General features: G+C 31.1%; 2 protein-coding genes and 1 pseudogene across 2 annotated transcripts; 2 read left to right on the top strand and 1 right to left on the bottom strand.

Moving 5' to 3' along the window:
* The first annotated feature begins 5,174 nt into the window (after nt 1–5,174).
* Nucleotides 5,175–8,543, top strand: LOC131623082 (SKP1-like protein 21). Its single transcript, XM_058894106.1, has 7 exons — nt 5,175–5,210; nt 6,621–6,842; nt 6,970–7,158; nt 7,244–7,351; nt 7,694–7,772; nt 8,149–8,243; nt 8,412–8,543. The coding sequence occupies exons 1-7, from the start codon at nt 5,175–5,177 to the stop codon at nt 8,541–8,543; spliced, it is 861 nt and encodes a 286-aa protein (XP_058750089.1).
* Nucleotides 8,544–9,601: 1,058 nt separating this feature from the next.
* Nucleotides 9,602–12,717, bottom strand: LOC131623080 (UPF0235 protein At5g63440-like; annotated as a pseudogene).
* A 410-nt stretch (nt 12,718–13,127) lies between these two features.
* Nucleotides 13,128–19,258, top strand: LOC131623079 (SKP1-like protein 21). The gene is made up of 8 exons (XM_058894105.1): nt 13,128–13,373; nt 16,130–16,198; nt 16,995–17,216; nt 17,416–17,607; nt 17,693–17,803; nt 18,270–18,348; nt 18,797–18,891; nt 19,076–19,258. Exons 1-8 carry the CDS (start codon nt 13,128–13,130, stop codon nt 19,256–19,258), a joined length of 1,197 nt encoding a protein of 398 aa, XP_058750088.1.
* The last annotated feature ends 348 nt before the right edge of the window (nt 19,259–19,606 follow it).

The raw sequence follows: 19,606 nt of genomic DNA, 5'->3' as shown, positions 1-19,606 counted from the left end.
CAACCGAAACACTACCTTCTTCCCGGAAAAATAAAGCTTGAACATCCCACACATGTCTTCCATCAACCCAACTCAAAATATCCGCTACCGCACAAAATTTCTTGTGAGATAAATCATACAAATCCGGGAAAGAAGCACGAAGGGGTTTGTCTCCCACCCACAAGGTATGCCAAAAAAGCGTATCCTTCCCATTCATGCAATTACTTTTGAAACACCCGGTAAAACCGTACTCCACGTGATCATCTATTAAATTAATCTTGCTCAAATCCCTCCACCAAATCGAGTCGTCACTACTACTCAATTCTCCACTAGAATCTTGCATCTTTAACTTTAGGCTAACATACCTCACTTTAAGAAACTTACTCCATATAGCCTTATCATCGTTTAATATTCTCCACTTCCACTTCAAAAGTAAAGCTTTATTAACCTCATTCACATCTCTAACCCCCAATCCCCCTTTCTCCTTAGGCCTACAAACAACATCCCACCTCACCCAATGAATGCTCCTTTTCTCAAAATTACCTCTCCATAGAAATTCACTTTGTATCCTTCTAATCTCTTTGGCAATGTTTCCCGGAACTTTGAAGAAGGAAAGGTTAAAAATGGGAATTGAATTCAAAACCGAATTAATAAGAGTGAGCCTACCTCCCATGGAAATGTTCCTTCCCTTCCACGAAGCAAGACGCCCTTTTATTTTATTAACAACTTCCATCCACACTTTCTTTTTCCTCGGACTCTCCCCCACCATGATTCCTAAAAATTTGAAAGGAAACATTCCTTTCTTACAAGCAAGAAACTTCGTTGCGGCATTGATGTACCAATCACCCACATTAACCCCTAAGATGTTGCTTTTAGAAAAATTTATCTTCAAACCGGACACCAATTCAAACCCTCTCAACAAAACCTTAAGGTTCCATATGTTGTCACAAGAAGCTTCTCCTAAGATGATGGTGTCATCCGCGAATTGGAGAACATCCACAAACTCACCTTCCCCATACATATAAGGCTTAAATTTACCCATCTCAACCGACCTTTTCACGAGAGCCGTTAAACCCTCCATGGCCATAACAAAAAGAAAAGGAGACAAAGGATCACCTTGTCTTAAGCCCCTATGCACCTTAAATTCTTTAGTAGCACTTCCGTTAACCATTACGGACATATGGTTATTAAAAATGCAAGCTTCCATCCACCTCATCCACCTCTCTCCAAAACCCATCAAAGACAAAATTTCTCTAAGATATTGCCATGAAACGGAATCATAAGCTTTTTCGAAATCCACCTTGAGCAAAAGGCAACTTCTTTTCTTCCTCTTCGACCAATCAACGATTTCATTCACCAAAAGAACCCCATCCATCATGTTCCTACCCGGGACAAAGGCGGTTTGATTGGGAGAAACCAAACCTCCTATGACCTCTTTCAATCTAGCCGCCAACAATTTAGCAATAATTTTGTAGATACTCCCCACCAAACAAATGGGTCGATACTCGCCTAAGGATTGAGGATTGACTACTTTAGGAATCAAAGCAAGAAAGGATGACGTAGTCGATTTCACAAGAGAACATTTATTATGAAAGTCATTGCACATCTTCACCACATCTTCTCGAATCACCATCCAAAACCTCTTAAAGAACTCCAAAGAGAAACCATCCGGTCCCGCACTTTTATTACCGTCACACGACCAAATAGCTAACTTCACTTCCTCCTCTGAGAAAGGCCGCTCAATACTACACGCCTCCCTCTCTAGAAGCTTCTTTAAACCCAAATCACCAAAAGACGGCCTTCTCTCAATGTCTTCTTCAAAAAAGGACTTAAAGAAATCATGAACAAAGTCTTTAATCTCCACGGCATTCTCCAACACTCCTCTATTAGTGGAAAGAGAACATAAAGCATTCCTCCTTCTTCTAGCTTTAAGGGAATTATGGAAAAAACGCGAGTTACAATCACCATCGGATAGCCATAATTGCCTCGACTTGAGGCGGAGATAACCTTCCTTAATATTAAGATTGTTCCAAAAATCAATAGCCGCCTTCGATCTTTCAATAACAATCGCCTCCGGAACATTACCTGCAAAATGAGCAAACTTGTTATCTAAAAAATGCATTTCTTTCCCCGCTTCTTCTATGTTAAGATCAATCCAACCGAAAATCTCTTTATTCCAAACACGGATTTTGCTTTTAATAGCTTTCAACTTCTCCACCAAGCAAAAATCCCCTCTACCCTTCACCTCTAACTTCTTCCACTCCGCCTCCACAAAACTAAAGAAATCATCATGAGTAAACCAAAGATTGTTGAATCTAAAAGGTTTAGGTCCCCAATCTCTCTTGTTATCTTTGATCCATATGGGAGCATGGTCCGAGACATCTCTTTCGCCTATAGATTGACCTTCTACCTTCCAATCATTAATAAAAGAGTTGGATAAAAGAAATCTATCCAATCTACTCAACGCACTTCCACTTTTGTTGGACCAAGTAAACTTTCCTCCTATAGTAGGAGGATCTACCAACTCCATATCAACAATGAACTCATTAAAGCTTTCCATCTCCCTCTTATAATTCTTGTTTGAAATCCCAACTCTCTCTTCCAAATAAGAAACAATATTGAAATCACCTCCTAGACACCACGCTCCGGGAACACTCCTTCTTTTAAGATCCACTAACTTCTTCCAAGAAACCATTCTCAATTTGTGATCACAAGAGGCATAAAAATTGACAAAGTATATTCTTCTATTTTCTTTTTCCATACAAACGCCTAAGAAGCCTTCCCCCCGAAAACTATAAAGCAAACTAAAAAAATCTTTCCTCCACATAGTTAGAATTCCCCCCGACGCCCCTACCGCCTCCAAATGAGACCATTCCACCAAGTCATTACCCCACAACTCCTCGGCATAACTATGGTGAAAATCGCTCAATTTAGTTTCTTGAATAAAAGCTATGTCCGCCCTTCCCTTTTGAATGTTGAAACCAACTCTCCTCCTCTTCACTCTCTTACCTCCACCTCTAATGTTGAGAGAGTAAATTATCATTTCAACCTATTCGAATTCACCTTAGGGCCTTCTCCCCCTTTGTCACCTCTATACTCCATCTCCTCCAATTTCTTGATAGGATCGAAAAAAGCGGATGAGTTAGAAATACCTAAATGATTCATAGATTTCCACAGTCCCTCCGAAGAATTACCTAAATTTCTCTTAATAAGTCTAGCATTACAATTCATGACATCAGAATGAGTGAGTGAATCATTTGAAAGAGATATCCCTGCCATACCTCCGCCATAAGAGTTGCCCGAAACATTACCGGAGTTCATCGGGAAAACCATCTCTGCTGGGTAAATAAAATTCTCCACTCTATCTCCTAACTCAAAAACTTGCCGCAACTGCTTCCTTACTTTCTTTGAATTTTTCAGCCTTTTACATTGATCATCAAAATTCAACAAACCGTGTTCAGCCGAAATATCTCTATCTGCATGCATGCAATCTCCTTTCATTATAAAGTTATTCCCTTTGTCATCTATCCTGGGTCCCACCACTTCCACCTCACTATTATTTAATAAAGGGTCCAAGGGTAAAATAGACACTTTCTTCTTCCCTTTTGAAACCAAAGAAACCGGTCTATCATTTGAAAGAGATATCCTGATCGGAAAAATAGCAAGTGTACTATTTTCACCGGTGTAGTTATAATGGGTTTTACCCCAAGTATCGATCACGAGGATTGCGTAGGAAACACAAGTTATTTAAGTCAATTAAACAAAAGAGCAAATAGGTGTTTTGTTATAATGCAATAAGTAAATTTAAATAAAAGAAATAATAAAAATAAGCTGAAATTAAAGTTTGACTTTTTAGATGTAATTTGAGGTAATGCCAGGGTAGGTGTTTGATCTTCCTTATAATGACTCTGTAAAAAGATCTCTTCAACAAGTTCATGGAATGCAACTATTTGTTCTTAAGGGTGTTTCCCTAAGTCCTTAGTGGAAAACCTTTTGGTTTGCAATCCTATTGCCTAAGTCCTTAGAAACAAAGGTTTGTAAACCAAAGATGTAAATAATCAAGAATGTTCAAATAACCTTTCGGTATCCCTAGTCCTAGGTGATAACTACTAGATCAAATTGTTTAAAAACCTTAACAACCGTAGTCCTACAGATTGTTAACCGTAGATCAATCTTTGTTTTTCCGACAAAGAAGGCATAAAAACATTAAACAATCAAATTGCATAAAACTAATACTTGATTAAAGAAATACGGAATTCAAAAGTCATTACAATTCAAATCAGGGACACCCCCCTGGCATTGGGGGGTTTAGCCTCTCATAATATTCAAGAAACCAAAATCAGAAAGTTTAGACATTTACAAAAGATTAGGAGAACTCTGATCTTCAATGGCTTCCACCGTTGAATCTCTTCGTCTTCCACAACCTTGAATACGCTATCTTGCTCTCTTCTGGAATTCTTTCGTACGATCAAAAAGTCCCCCTTCCCCTTGTCTCTCAAGCTCCTTTTAATCCCTCTAGGTTTTCAGATTTCAGCTACAATGCCCAAACTGCCCCCGGACTTTAAAAATTGGAAAAACCACAAATTTAGAAATCCTGCCCGCACCGCTGACACGGCCGTGTCCCTTGACACGGGCAGACCGTGTGTCCGCTTCTGGTCTGGGAGATACATTCTTCGTGAGGCCTGACACGGCCGTGTCAGGTGACACGGTCAGACCGTGTCCGCCTCTGCCCATATGCTTTTTCCTTGCTTTTTGCTTCTTTCTTCACATCTTTTGGCCATGCGATCTTCCATCACTCTGAAGCTAACCTGAAACCATTACCAAACGAGATCAAAAGCACCTAATTGACAATGAAAACGCCATAAAAATACATTGCTCATAAAATAACTAGAATTAGATGAATTAAAGAAAAACACTTAAAAACAACCACAAAGTGTTACCAAGAATGGCGATTTTATGCCGAATGTATGACGAAATTAAGTAGAAATGGTGACCGATCATATCCCTGCCATACCTCCGCCATAAGAGTTTCCCGATACATTACCGGAGTTCATCGGGAAAACCATCTCTGCTGATAATTTTTTATTTCTTATTTTAATTTTAATATTTCACATTAATGAATTTTTTCTTTTATATCGACTCTGGTCTTGTCTTATCTTTTAGTTGGGAATTTCTGAAAGCTATATCATTATTCAATGTCTAAAGCTGCTATGGAATTTTTGAAACCTGAGGTATTTTTACAATTATATTTATTATCATTGTTATAATTATTATCTACTGAGGTTTATTGGTTTTATGTGAATGGAGTTTGGATATTTCCTTTGGTGTTCACATAAATTAAAATCAATATAATACACTGTTTATTTCTTAGATATTTATATAAGATGTCAAAATGTCAATAATTACAACATCACACAACTTTAACGGATTTGTATTTGACATTACATATTGTATATTAAGGTGAGAATAGACCAGACCATATATTAAGGATCTAAGGTTTAGTCTACAAAAGTTTAGGTCCAATTATTTTTTTCTTAAATAAAAAAAATTAAATTTTTTTATAAATTTATTTAGTTAAAAATATTAGGTTTCATGTCATTAAAAAAACCTTTCAAACTTATTAAATCGATCTATTTAAATAAATATAAATACTTTTATTATTATTAATATTATTATATGAGGAGGGATATTCTTACTCCAAGAGTAAGTTATCGAGACTTACTCTTCATCATGATCATTGATTCTTCTCAATCTAATAGTTAAAGCTATGACCATTAAAAAAAAACCTAGTTATTTTGAAAAACTTATGTAAACAATGTCATAAGTTCTTTTTTATAAGTTTTCATAAATAAATAGTCTCATAAAACTTATGCTACTAGATAAGCATAGATAAATCAATGCAAACAAATTTTTAATATCATTAATCTTTTATTTATTAGTTTATATAAACATTAATGAAAATTTTATTTACGTATATTAAATAAAATATGCTTTTAAGTAGGTTAAGAGACCAACCAATCCTTTAAAAAAATATAGGCTCAAGTTTAAAAATAAGTCAATGACACTATATACCTGACAAAGACTTTAATATTTTTATCATGTCAGACTTAAGTTGGATAAAGTCTAATTTGATTCAACCTATTTTCATCCCTACTGAATATAACTATTTAATGATGAGGTGTGAAATTTTTAGAACAAATTATTCATGTAAATTCTTTAAAATTGTATATTAGATTATCTAATTGGTGATAGGATTTTTAATTAGTTATTGTGATTTGTTGAAAAATATTGTTAGGAATAATTTTATTTAAGAATACCAAGAAAATCCATATATTGCTAAGAATATTAACAAATTTCAATAAAAATATTTTTAGTAGAAAATTGATAAGAATACTAAGAAAATCAATTTATTTCATATTTTTGTGTATAAATATCTATTTTAGTGAAACTTTTTTAAAAAAAAATTCTTTACCTTCTAGACACTATATTTATTGAGAAAAAATTGGTAATACAATCTTATCACATAATTGAAGAAACGTGTAATTTTGGAGGTTAAAATACAATATAAAGCCGTCTATATGTTGTTACATGCTTGGATTGCTATTTAGTTTGTGATTAAAATTTTTCTTTATAATTTATAGATTAAATCCTATATCTGGCTAAGAACTAAAGATGGATCTATCCAACAAGTGGAGGAGTCATTAATAATGTTAAGCCCTGTGGTTTATCAAGACATAGTTGACAATCATAAGGGATCTTCAAAAAATTGTGCAATAACTCTCCCAGAATGTGTCACTACTAAAGTTTTAAATTTGATACTTCATTATTATCGATTCCACCAAGTAAATGGGCGTTCTAATAAGGTATGAAATAGTTTAAATTTTCAGGGAATATATTGTACATATCTGTAACTTTTATCGAACTTCACTTTTTACTAATAAGAACACATGATCATTGATTCTAATTTTTATTTGATTTCTATTATTGTAGGAGCGTATAACTTTTAACAAGATATTCTTTCGCATGGAAATACAAACACTACATGAATTGGCATGTGCTACTGTGAGCCTTGAACTTTATCCTTTGCTTCGTTTGACCTGTAATGCAATTTCTCGAGAATTTCAAAGAAAAACTACCAAGGAAATCCGCGAAACATTTCATATTAATGACCTCCCTGAGGTTTGTGATGATAATCAAAATATAAGTTCTTAGCCCTTAGTATTTTACAAAACAACTTTTGGATTTACTATTGGTATTTTGACAGGAAGAAAAAATGGAGCATCTCAAACATATGACTAGTTATCCACATATCCGACTTCATAAAAAGTTAAATGCTAGAAAGTTGCAAGATATGAAAGAGAAGAAATTCAAGGCATGTATTATTATTTTACATTTATTAATAATGACTGAATTAAATTAATCATGAATTAACCATAATCTTAAATGTGATTAATATGTGTTATATGTGTAAGAAATAATAAGTATTTGAATATCATTACTCAATATTTCATTATATAATAGAGACAAAAAATTATAGAAATATTAGAGATCCATAGATAAAACCATTTTTGTGTTACTAAATGTAGAAATCTTCTTGTTTTAAGGTAGTAAAAAATGCATAATTTAAATATAATGTTCATAATATAATCTTTTATATAATGTTATTTCTTCTATTTTATTTTCAAATTACATTAAATATATCCATGTGTTTTAGGATGTTGAGGTTGGGCAAGATATCAAGGAAGAACCATCTATTGATAATATCCTCTCATTTGTTAATGGCTCAAATCAAGGTATATTATGTCGTTAATACCAAACACTTTGCTAGTTATAATATTAATGTTTTTTAAAATAGAGGCAACTCAAAGAGACTATAAACTTTGAGAATACATTTCTAATTTATTTAGGGCAACTAATTACCATAATAGTGTGCATTTTAATAAATAAAATAAGACAATGCAATTATTATTTTCAATTACTATATGAAAATGTTGAAATAACATAGAAATTTGAGACAAAAATAATTATTAGGTTTCCATTTTTCAATACTTAATGACAAAATTAGAGTGAATTTGTTTTTTGGTCTCTAAATTTTTGTTACTATTTCAATGTTTTTTAGTGATTTATAATAATATTATTTTGAGAAATTAGTTATATTAATTTGGCCAGATACAAGAGGAGGTAATAGGAATAAAAAGAAGAATAAAAGGGGGAAAGACAAAGCAAAAGATCATCCAAAAAGTGCAAATCAATATTACAACGAGGTTAGAACTTTTGCATATTATTTTCTACAGAATCATTAATAGTGTTTGCATAGAGTATATCTTATTCTCATAAATTTCATGAAAATTCTATGTTAGTTCTTGCATTGCTTTATATTAATAGTTAAATATTATTATTATTATTATTAAATATATTTTGATATTCTTTAGGAGTTGGAATGTTCTTCCGATGATTTAGATCTTGCATTAAAGGAGGAGATTGACAGGTTAGATATAAATGTGCTTCTATTAGTTTTTAAACTTATAAGAATTAAACTCAAAGCTGGATACATGATAATATAGTTATATGTATGAAAAATGGAGAAATTAATCATCAATGTAGTCATATATCTTTATATATTTGTCAATAATTTATATTTTTTTTTGCATTTACTTTTATTCCTTTCTTTGATATTATTATGTTCTTTCCAATTTGTTCATATAATTAGAGAAATTATTTTTAATTGGTTCATAACTTTGATGCAATTTATTGACAAAAACATACATGGCTGGACCCTGGTTCATTCGAGGTCACCCATGAGACGATTACTGCTCTTCCTTCATAATCACCTTGTGTGATATGCACCTAACAAATAGATCAATCAAAATTCAAAACATATCCCAGATATCATATAAAGGAATAATAAATAATAAATTGATTGATGTTTTTGTAAGACATACTTGTTGAGCTACTGATCCCTTTCTTTGCACACCCATCTCTGATAGAGCTGAAGAACACAAAAGAAGCAAGAACACAATGAAGCATAGTTGTATATCCGTGAACAAGCATCGCCAATTAATACTCAAGTATGCAGTAAACATTTCTTATTAATACTCAAGTATGAATCATTCACTCCATCACCGGTTATTCTGCAAATGCGTTTCCTAGCTTGCAAGTGTTTCACAATCTCATACTTATGCTTTGGCCAAATACTTAAAACATTTAATATAAGCAAACAGCCACATGATACATGATTACTACATTAAAGTGCAATCACAATATAGAAGCTTATCAGGAAATACTCTAGCAAATCCATTAAAATTTATACTTCAAAGGCAAACCAAGACAAAGATCCTACATACATTCACAAAAGGCCCACACATACATTCACTCAAAATCAGAACATCCCAATTCAAACACATTCAGCCATATACAACACAAGATAGTATGTCAATACAGAAAAAGAGTGGAAATCTGACTGTTTGAATTCAATCCCCATGAAAAACCAAATGCCCAGAGATATAACTACTTCATATGAGTTCATTACCAAGTCACCAGTCAACATAAGCACACATCTAAGACAAAATTGAATTCATTTGAGCAGTTCAAATCGAAGACAAGCATGTTAATTCAGTGTTACAGCATCAATACACTAATGGTTGTCTCTTGCTAAAATTAAATAAATACAACTGAAGTTCAAAACCCAAACTTGTTTTTGTTGAAAAAAGAGATACAACACCTAGTATGAAATGTGCACAGAAACAGCATCAAGGTTGTACAGCTTCCAAAAGTTTCTCATAAACTTGCCTAGCAGTCAAATCCTCCACCTGAAATGATTGTCAAATGGTCAAAATTAATCAAATGACTTGTCTATTAGGAATCAATTGTGTCTAAGGATCAGTATAACATATATGTTTCTTTGAGAAAGAAAATGCTCAAATGCAAGATATACTTTACTTGAAGGTGATATAATTGATAGTAATTTAACTCACCACAAGAAGCTTTGACTTATTATTCCATCCTCTCTGAAGAGTCATTTGACTCAATCTTAAACCCAAAACCTATATAAACAAAAATTTAGTCATATGTTGTCAATGGTAACTAACTAATAAATGCCATTCTAAGGAAAGAGAGAGTTCAAGAATGATCATGTGTAGGAAATCTTGTTGTCATTAAGAAAGAGGGTAGAGAATCTAGAGATATATACTTTTCCCATAAACTCCAAAAGTTCATTGTTAGCTTCTCCACGTGCAGCAGGAGCAGCAACAGAGACTCGGACATCATCGGCATTTACTCCTAACACAGAAAAGTTGATTATAAATATCCATAATGGTTTTAGTAAGAAAGCAATTAACCATTAGCACTTCAAATAGATGTATCCAATGATGTGAAGCTGTTAGAGACTTTGAAACAAAAACAGTCTTGTAACTAACATGATATGTTTACCAATTACAAAAACAAGCAACAAAACATATTTGCATTAAAGTTGTTAGTTAGTTATACTTGTGATAGCAGAGCGGTGAGCACGATCCTCGACTTCAATAGCAAGTTGAACAAGTCCACCTTCAAGATTCGAAATACAAGGCGAAACAGGTGCATCATGGGGGTTGGTTTCAGCAGCAACAGTACTGAGTGCTTTGTCAAGTACATAAATAAAAGTGGAAGAATCCAAATCCTGTTGAGAACGATAGCAAACAAAGAGACCACGGCCGATACAATTCATACGGAATTGTTTCTTCCCCTCGCTTTAACAGAACGTTGCCAGCTTCGTGAATGTTTGTTGGAGCGGTAAAGCGGCAAGCAACAAAAGTTTTGGAAATATTTATCCGAGAATTTATCGTGTCCACAGAGATTGGTGCTACTGAACTGCCGTTCGACGGATTCTTAATTCTTGAGTTTGGGTTAAAATGGGTTTTAAGTAAACAAGGAAAATATAACATTTGAACATAAAATAAATTCATTCTTGATAGAAAATAGCTTATCTAGTTTGAATCTAAACTACACCTCACAAACTTAGATTTATCACTCCGCCGTACTTAATCTACAATACTCATCAGAATCACCACATATCCCTCACATCAATGTTCATTTCTGCAACACCGACAGGAATTCAACTATATTGCTCTTTCGACGATGTCTCAATCGATCGAACAACACAGAGACATTAAACTCAGATATTATGTAGATGTTAACCCCAATCCTATGTCTAGAATCAAAAGCTAACAGATATTCCCCTAATCAAGATTTGTGATGTCTATTTCTACAACAACACAAATCCAAAACATTTAAGCAAAAAGATCAAGGAAACACCGATTAAGATTTGTAAAGCAAACTTTATACAACTAGTAGAAAGAGTAACAAACATCCATGGGTTTAGAGTATTTACATACAAACTCACCAAAACAGAAATACAAATAGAAGAGAAGAAGAAGAAAACCAAATCTTTCACGGTGTCAATCACGAGCAAAGAAGCTTCGACTCCGGATCATCCGATTGCAAGCTCCAATGGTGTTTCCAAGCCAAATCTACCCAAAAATGACCTTAGATGAGTTGGGGTTCAAAAATACCCAAAACATAACCTAAAAAATCTGATTTTCGCCTATTTATGCAATTTTGGATCTGGTACAGCGCGCGTCGCGCGCAGGAGCGCGCATCACGCCCAACCTGCTGAATTGAAAAAACAGCTTTTAGTAAAAATGGTGTAACTTGAGAACCGTAACTCCGATTTGCGTCCGGTTCGAAGCGTTGGAAAGCTTATTCAATTTCCTATCTAATAATGAATAAATGGCAGTCCAATTGATGATTTTTATCATCCTCATTTTGAGCCTTAACCACCGAATGAATTGATTCCGTCGCTCAAAATCGCGCGTTTGAAGCCGTGTCTTCGACACTTTATTGCTCATGCTCCAAATACGCAAGAATACCTACAAAAAGAGTAGAAAACTATCAAAAAGTATAAAAGTGTATGAAAATATATCTATTCACAAAGTATACATATTTATGCATAAAACGTGGTATTATTCAAACGGTATTAACAAAAAGTATCGATAAGTGCAACAAAACATATATACAAAATAACTACATTTTTGCACTTAACAATGTTGAATCTAGCAAGATGTTTGGTCTTGTCTAATACGTATGCTCTGTCAATGTTTCTTCTATGCATTTTCTGCAATTGTGTGTCTTTTGAGTTTCTAGGTTAGTTTTTTTTTTTTTGCAATCAAATAAATTGGATATTATAAGAGAGATTGGATTGAAGAAGAAAAAGAAAGGAACAAACCAGTGATGAGGACATGGGAAACGCAGTGTTTGCAGTAATAAACAAAGAGATCGGAGTTAGGTCCTTCAAGAGCCGCATCCTCGCTTGAGTATGTATGCATCGTCCTCTTCGGTATTCTCTCTTCTCTTGTGCGGCGACCTCGGGTTCAACATCTGCCTGCAAAATTAACGGAATAAATCATCTAATAAAGGAGTGAATGATTCGACAATGCAAATTCAAAGAGAGAAAAAAGGTTTTCACCATGGCTGCAACAGTTTCTGAGGTATCACGGTTAGGGTTCTTCCAGCAGCGGCTATGTGGATAACAGAGTTCTTCTTCTTCCGACTTGAAGGAAGTGGATTTAGAGAAGAGAAAGATTCAAAATCGTGAGAGAGAGAACCGATTTGAGGAAGGAGAGAGTTTGAATTTTCTTTTGGTCGTGAACAAGATGAAGAGAAAAAGTCAGAATGAGATGATGGAGACGGCGATTGAGGCATGAGAGGGGGGAGAGGAAAAATTAGGGTTAAATGAGAACTTGTATTTATATTTTTAATGTTTTTTTAATTAAAAAATATTATAAAAGAAATTAATTAAGAAGAGGGAAACGAAAAGAAAAGAGGGAAAAAACGGCGGGGACTAATTTTTTGGATTTGGGCCATAGTTTTTAGTCAAAATTATAAGGCCGCAGTTTTCCTTTGTGGCTTAAAATATCCGCAGTTGTATAACTGTGGCAATTGAAGTAAAGGCCACAGTTTCATACTCCGGATCCAATATTTTATAACATAATTCTACGCTTTTAAAACCATGGTCAAATCATATATGTGGCCACAGTTTCTGAGCTGTGGAAAATTTTAGCGTGGCCGTAGGCCAAAAATGTAGTAGTGTTGGTCAGTTACCACAACTCAGTATGGAAGAAAATGGCAGAGACGTTTCGTATTGGGCAGCGGATGAAGATAGGGGTTTTTCTGTGAAAGCTTGCGTGACAAAGTTTAAAAGAAGAAAGGATGGCACGGTGGGGCTGCAGCAGAACCAGAAAAGGAGAGTGAGTTTCATGTGGGATATGAATGTTCCATCAAAGGTGGGAGTCTTTGCTTGGAGACTTATTTTGGGAAGGTTACCTACTATAGATCAATTGAAGTTGAGAGGAGTTTTGGTAGATGACGGGGACTGCTGCTGTGTGTTTTGTTTCCATGCTACGGAAAACTCCATTCATCTATTTGAATGTTGTCCTTTCACTAACAGGATTTGGAACAAAGTCAGAGAATGGATAGGTGATGCCATTATTCTGACAAATGTTGAATTGAGGAACTATATGGATCACTTTGATAAAATTAAGGCGGTAGACGGAAGATTAATTGTAGGGATTATTTGGCTAGCGTTCGTTTGGAACTTGTGGGTGTTGAGAAACGCTATTTTGTTTAGAGGTAGCATTTTTAACTTCGATGAGTGTTTTAGCGTTATAATGCTTGCCTCTTAGAAATGGTTTAGGTCAGTTAATGCTTCTTCTTCGGCCTGTAATTTTCACTTCTGAAATATTTTACCTCTATCTTGTATAAAGAGGTAATGTTTCTTTTGTTGTTGGTTCCTTTTGTGATTAATTCTATCATTGAAGAAAAAAAAAAACAAACTTAATTTTATTTTGTTTTCCTGTTAACCTAGTGACCCACATATATTCAAATATACATTTTTCTAAGAGATAAATACATTGATCTTATAAAGATACTCAGTCAAAAAATATTATATCATATAATTAATAATATGAATATTCATTGAATTTACAATTTATTGAAGTTTTTAATTAAATTAAACAATATTTAATTTTGTTTCGTTTAATACTTATATGAATTGTTTAGTATATATTTTATTATTATGCTGCAAAATTAGTTATATTATCTATTTTTAGTATTATATTTTATTTAGTTAATATTTCATATTTTTTATATTTTCTATATTTATCATAAAATATTGAATTTTATTGCTTTTTAATCCAAATAACTAATTTCTAGTAATATTATGTTGGTTGTAAATATAGATTTTATACAAAATCATTTTTTGACTAATATTAAAAATATAGTTAGGTATCTATATAAATATAGTTGAGTTAGTTTAAATTATCATTTTTTTCATTCTATTTTGATTCAAGTAAGAAGATTATATCCTTTCTTCGGTTGATTAGCTTCTCTTTTATTCTCTTCATGTGTTTTTTATTTCGTTTTTCATTTTGATAAGGTCTAACGTTTTTTATCTACTTATTAATGTTTCACAGCATTCCTTTAAAATTATAAAGTAAGAAAGGTGTCATATTTCACAGCAAATCATCTCCACGAGTCTTTTGTAAAAAGGTATGTGAAAGAATTTATAAATTATAAAAGGTGTTGAAATTAAGTGGTTTAGGTCTAGAAAAGCTTTAAGCTTTTCCAGGTTACTTTTAAACACTTTATATATTCGAAAACACGATTGGTTTTGAAAATTTCAATTTCATGTTGGTCGTTCTTGAAGTTTTTCATTTGAAAATGTTATTTTTTAATTCACACTTTTTTTTCTGTCCATATGCAAACTAAAAATCTTTGGATTTTGATTTCTTAGACGTTTCATTTAAAAATACATAGTTTTTCTATCTTAAAATCATTGGATTGTTTTTCTCTAAAATCATTGTTTTTCTTCAGAAATTCATGATAAATATTTTATGCTTAAAATTTTATTAGTAAACTATTTAATTTAATTTGTGAGTGAGATGCCATCTTAATCCTAAGGGATATGATAATGCCTTGTCATATATTAAACATCTTCTTTTGAGATAATTATAAAATGACCATTAAAATATACTTTAATATTGTTTAATTTCTTTTTATTATTATTTTACGTAAAAAGTTTTAAAAAATATTTTTTGATTATAATAACAATTTCACCTACTATTTAAGTGTTTTTTTTAATTATAATAACAATTTTTCTATAACAATATCGATATTTATGTTTAATCATTAAAATTCATTAACTTGTTATGTTTGAAACTTTATGTTCATGAATTTATTTTAAATTATTCTTTATATTTAAATTTATTTTAGTTTACAGTGAACCTAACCCATATAAAATATACTCGGTCAAAAAGTTTTTCTATTAATTACTTAATACATGAAGAGTATTTTGAATAATAACTTATTTAGCTTTATTTAATCAAGTTAAATAATAAATAAATTGTTTACTAATACTTACAATAATTTTTTAGTATATAATTTAATTATTATATAGTATTATTAGTTATAATATTTATTTTGTTTTATTTTTTATTCATTTACTAAGTTTATATATAATATTTCTTAAATATGTCATAAAATATTGAAATTTACAGCATTATTTTAATCCATGTAATTATTTTTTATTAATATTACAGTGCAAGTTGTTTTAGATTGGCTAAAGTATTCTTACATTGTTTGATAATTGAGACCAATAGTAGTTTATATACAATATTTATACCTTTCAATTTAACTATGTGTCTGGGCGAAGAGATTAGAAATCGAAAAATCTCATTTTTAAAGTTGATAATATTTTGTAGTCGACTTAAATTAGTCTAAAAAAATTTCTTCTTCATGGATTAATGGTATGCAAAACCATAAAGTCAGAAAATAGAGTTACGTGAGTTTTAACAACAAGGAATAACTTTCCCATTATTTTTCATAGATCTATAGTAAACAAAAGTTAAAATCCTTACGCATAAAGGTATATAAATTTATTGTTCCTTAATACTAAAAGAGATATGTATAGCGGAGTGATTTAGAAAAGAAAAAAAAAATAAAACAAATAAAGTTAGTTGAGATTTGATATTTTCCTTTCTTTTTTTCAATATTTTAATATTTAACTTTAATTGTTTTTTGTTTTTTTTTTCACTCTTATTCTTATCTAATATCTTAGTTGAGAATTTGTGAAAGCTCTTTCACTTTTCAAATGTCTAAAGCTGCTATGGGATTGGTGAAACCCGAGGTAAAGTGATATTTTGGGTTTTTTATGGGTCCCACTAGCCACATCATCTTAAAATAATTTTTATAATTTTTATTTTAATTGTATAATTCTAAAAAGTTATTATTGGGCCCACAACTTTACCTCATAAACTAATTTGATTGGGTACCACAATTTTTTCATAGTTGCATTGCAATGCAATGGTACTATGATGTGGCATGTCTAGGTGGAGAACTTATTAGAAGGAACGAAGGAACTACCATTGGAGATGGTCTAATATTAAGAGAAATGCTATAGTGACACTCAAAATGACATATACACCGTATAAATATACCATCAAGTCTACCTTTTCCTATTTTTTATTATTTTTAACATGTCTTGGAATATGTGCTAGAGTTAAAATGAACTTTAAAATTACGGTGTAAGGCATACGGTGTATAAAACCAGATGTAGAAATAGCATTGCTGTAATATTAATTCTATAAAGATTGTCTATTAAAGTTTATTTGTTTTATGTAAATGGGATTTGGATATTTCCTTTGGTATTAGGTGAGAATGATAAAAATAAAAGATAAGTTCCTCTTTTACATTATTTTGTCATTTAAAATCAGTATATATATATATATATATATATATATATATATATATATATATATATATATATATATATATATATATATATTCGTGAATATTTTCTACACACTACATTGATTAGAGAAGTTTAGTAATATATTCTCATTCATACTTGTACAAATTGTTGCATGCATTAATAACTAGTTAGTTTGTTTATATAATTTTTTTTAAAAAAAAATATTTTTCAGATTAAATCTTACAAGTGGCTAAGAACTAAGGATGGATCTATCCAACAAGTGGAAGAATCAGTACTAGAGTTTATTCCTGGGATTTACCAAGAGATAGATGAAAATCACAAAGGGTGTTCCAAAAATTGTGCAATAACTCTTCCAACTTGTGTCACTACAAAAATATTAGGTTTGATCCTTAGTTATTGTCGATTCCACCAAATAAAGGGACATTCTGATAAGGTATGGTATAATTTCACTTCTCATGTGATATAGTTTATATCTATCTTATCTTAACTTCAATTTTAAAATAAAAATAGAAACAAGGAAATACAATATTTAAAATTTGAGACAAATATCATTTCTTTGACTCTAATTCAATTTTTTTTATTAAGAACACTTTACATTGAGTCTAATTTTTCTTTAATTGCAATTATTGTAGGAACGTAAAAATTTTAATAAGACATTCATTTGCTTTGATGCCCAAACGCTACATGAATTAGCAGTTGCAACTGCGAAGCTTGAACTTTATCCTTTGCTTCATCTAACTTGTAATGCACTTGGTCGAGAATTTAGAAGAAAAACTCCAAAGGAGATCCGTGAAGCATTTCACACACTTAATAACCTCCCCGAGGTTTGTGACGATAATAAAAAGCTAAGTTCTTAGTCCCTAATATTTTATAACTCAACTTCTTGATATTTATTTGATCTTTTTACAGGAAAAAAAGTTAGAGCGTCTCAAACATATGACTAATTATCCACATATCCGACTACATAAAAAAATAAATGCTAGAAAGTTGCAACAACAGAAAGAAATGATGAAATTACAGGCATGTATTACAGTTTTACAGTTTTAATAACTGACGTATCTTGAAATATTATGTATATTTAATAATAACAAAAATTTATAAACATATGTTTCCTAGACCTACTACATTTGGATAATCACATGATTATCCAAATGTATTAATCAAATAGTTAGATTAAACCATTTTTTAATATGATTAATTAGGTGTCACATGTGTAAAAAAAGAGTGATTGAATATCATTAGTCAATATTTAATAACATTATTTTTTACCCTCAAATAAATGAAGATTATTGGTAGTGACAAAAAACATTATAGAAATAGTAACGATATATAGACAAAACCATTTTTTTGTTATTAAAAGTAGAAATTTCTCAATTTTATGGGACTAAAAACGATACATTAATTTAAATAAGATATGATCTTTTATATAATGTTATTTCTTCCCATCCCTTTTACAAATCACACTAAATATATCCATGTGTATTAGGATGTTGAGGTTGGGCAGAATCTAAAGGAAGAACCCACTATTGATAATATACTATCATTTGTTAATGGCTCAAATCAAGGTATGTTATATATTACATAATGTTCACTTTGAAAGTTATCACATTAATGTTTTTTTTTAATTAAATCAAGAGGGGAAGATGTACCTTAAAGGAAGAGACTTGGAACTTCATTTAGGGCAACTCATCACTGTAACAGTAACAATATTATTAAATAAATAAATAAAGGAAATGCCATTATTATTGTCAATTATTATAAGAAATTAGAATGATTTTTATTTATTTTAGTCTCTAAATTCATGTTACTATTTTAATATTTAACAATGAAATTAGAGTCAATTTTATTTTTTAGTCTCTAGGTTCATGTCACTATTTCAATATTTAGTGACGAAATTAGAGGGAATTTTATTATTCTCAGTCTCTAAGTTCATGTCCCTATTTCAATTCTTTGTAGTAATTTAAAATACTTATAGTTTATTGTTTTGAGAAATTAGTTATATTAATTTGGCAGAGACAAGAGAAAGTAATATGAATAAAAAGAAAAATAAGAAAAGGAATGACAAAGCAAAAGATCCTTCAAAAAATGCAAATCAAAATCACGATGAGGTTAGAATTTCTGTATATTATTTTTTAACTTTTGTATATTATATTTTAGAAAAACTTTTGATATTGTTTGCATAAAGAATATCCTATTCTCATAAATTTCATGATACTTTTATGTATGTTCTTGTATTACTTTATTTTAAAAGTTTAATTTTCTGATCATTAAATATACTCTCGTATTGTTTAGGAGTTGGACTCTTTTTCTAGGAATGACAATTTCAACAATGCTTTAGTGGTTTCTGCAAGTAATCACTCACAAAATCAAGATACTTCCAATGTTAATTTTTCTGATGATTTAAATCTTGCATTGATGGAGGAGATTGACAGGTTAGATATAAATATACTTTTATTAGATCTTAAACTTATATGAACTAAGCTCAAAAATATATACATGCCAATATAGTTATATGTATAAAAATATTCATCATTTAAAAAACTATAAATGAAGATAATAATCTCTAATATAGTAATATATCTTTAAATATTTGTCAATAATTTAGCTTTTCTTAGTATTTATTCGTATTCATTTCTATGATATCATAACGTTTAGAGATTATCATTTTTCTTTATCATTGTTAACATGCATGACGATAATATAGCCCCAATATATTTTTGATTGGTTAAGAACCTTGATGTACAGTTATTGACAAATGTTTATTAGGGTTAAGTATTCATGTACTCCATTTAAGAAAACTTCTTCTGCTTATAAAAAATGTAA

This window comes from Vicia villosa, unplaced genomic scaffold (assembly GCF_029867415.1).
Source record: "Vicia villosa cultivar HV-30 ecotype Madison, WI unplaced genomic scaffold, Vvil1.0 ctg.000048F_1_1, whole genome shotgun sequence".
Taxonomy (NCBI): domain Eukaryota; kingdom Viridiplantae; phylum Streptophyta; class Magnoliopsida; order Fabales; family Fabaceae; genus Vicia; species Vicia villosa.
Note: the sequence above shows the minus strand (reverse complement) of the source record. Positions and strands in the feature narration are given on the sequence as shown.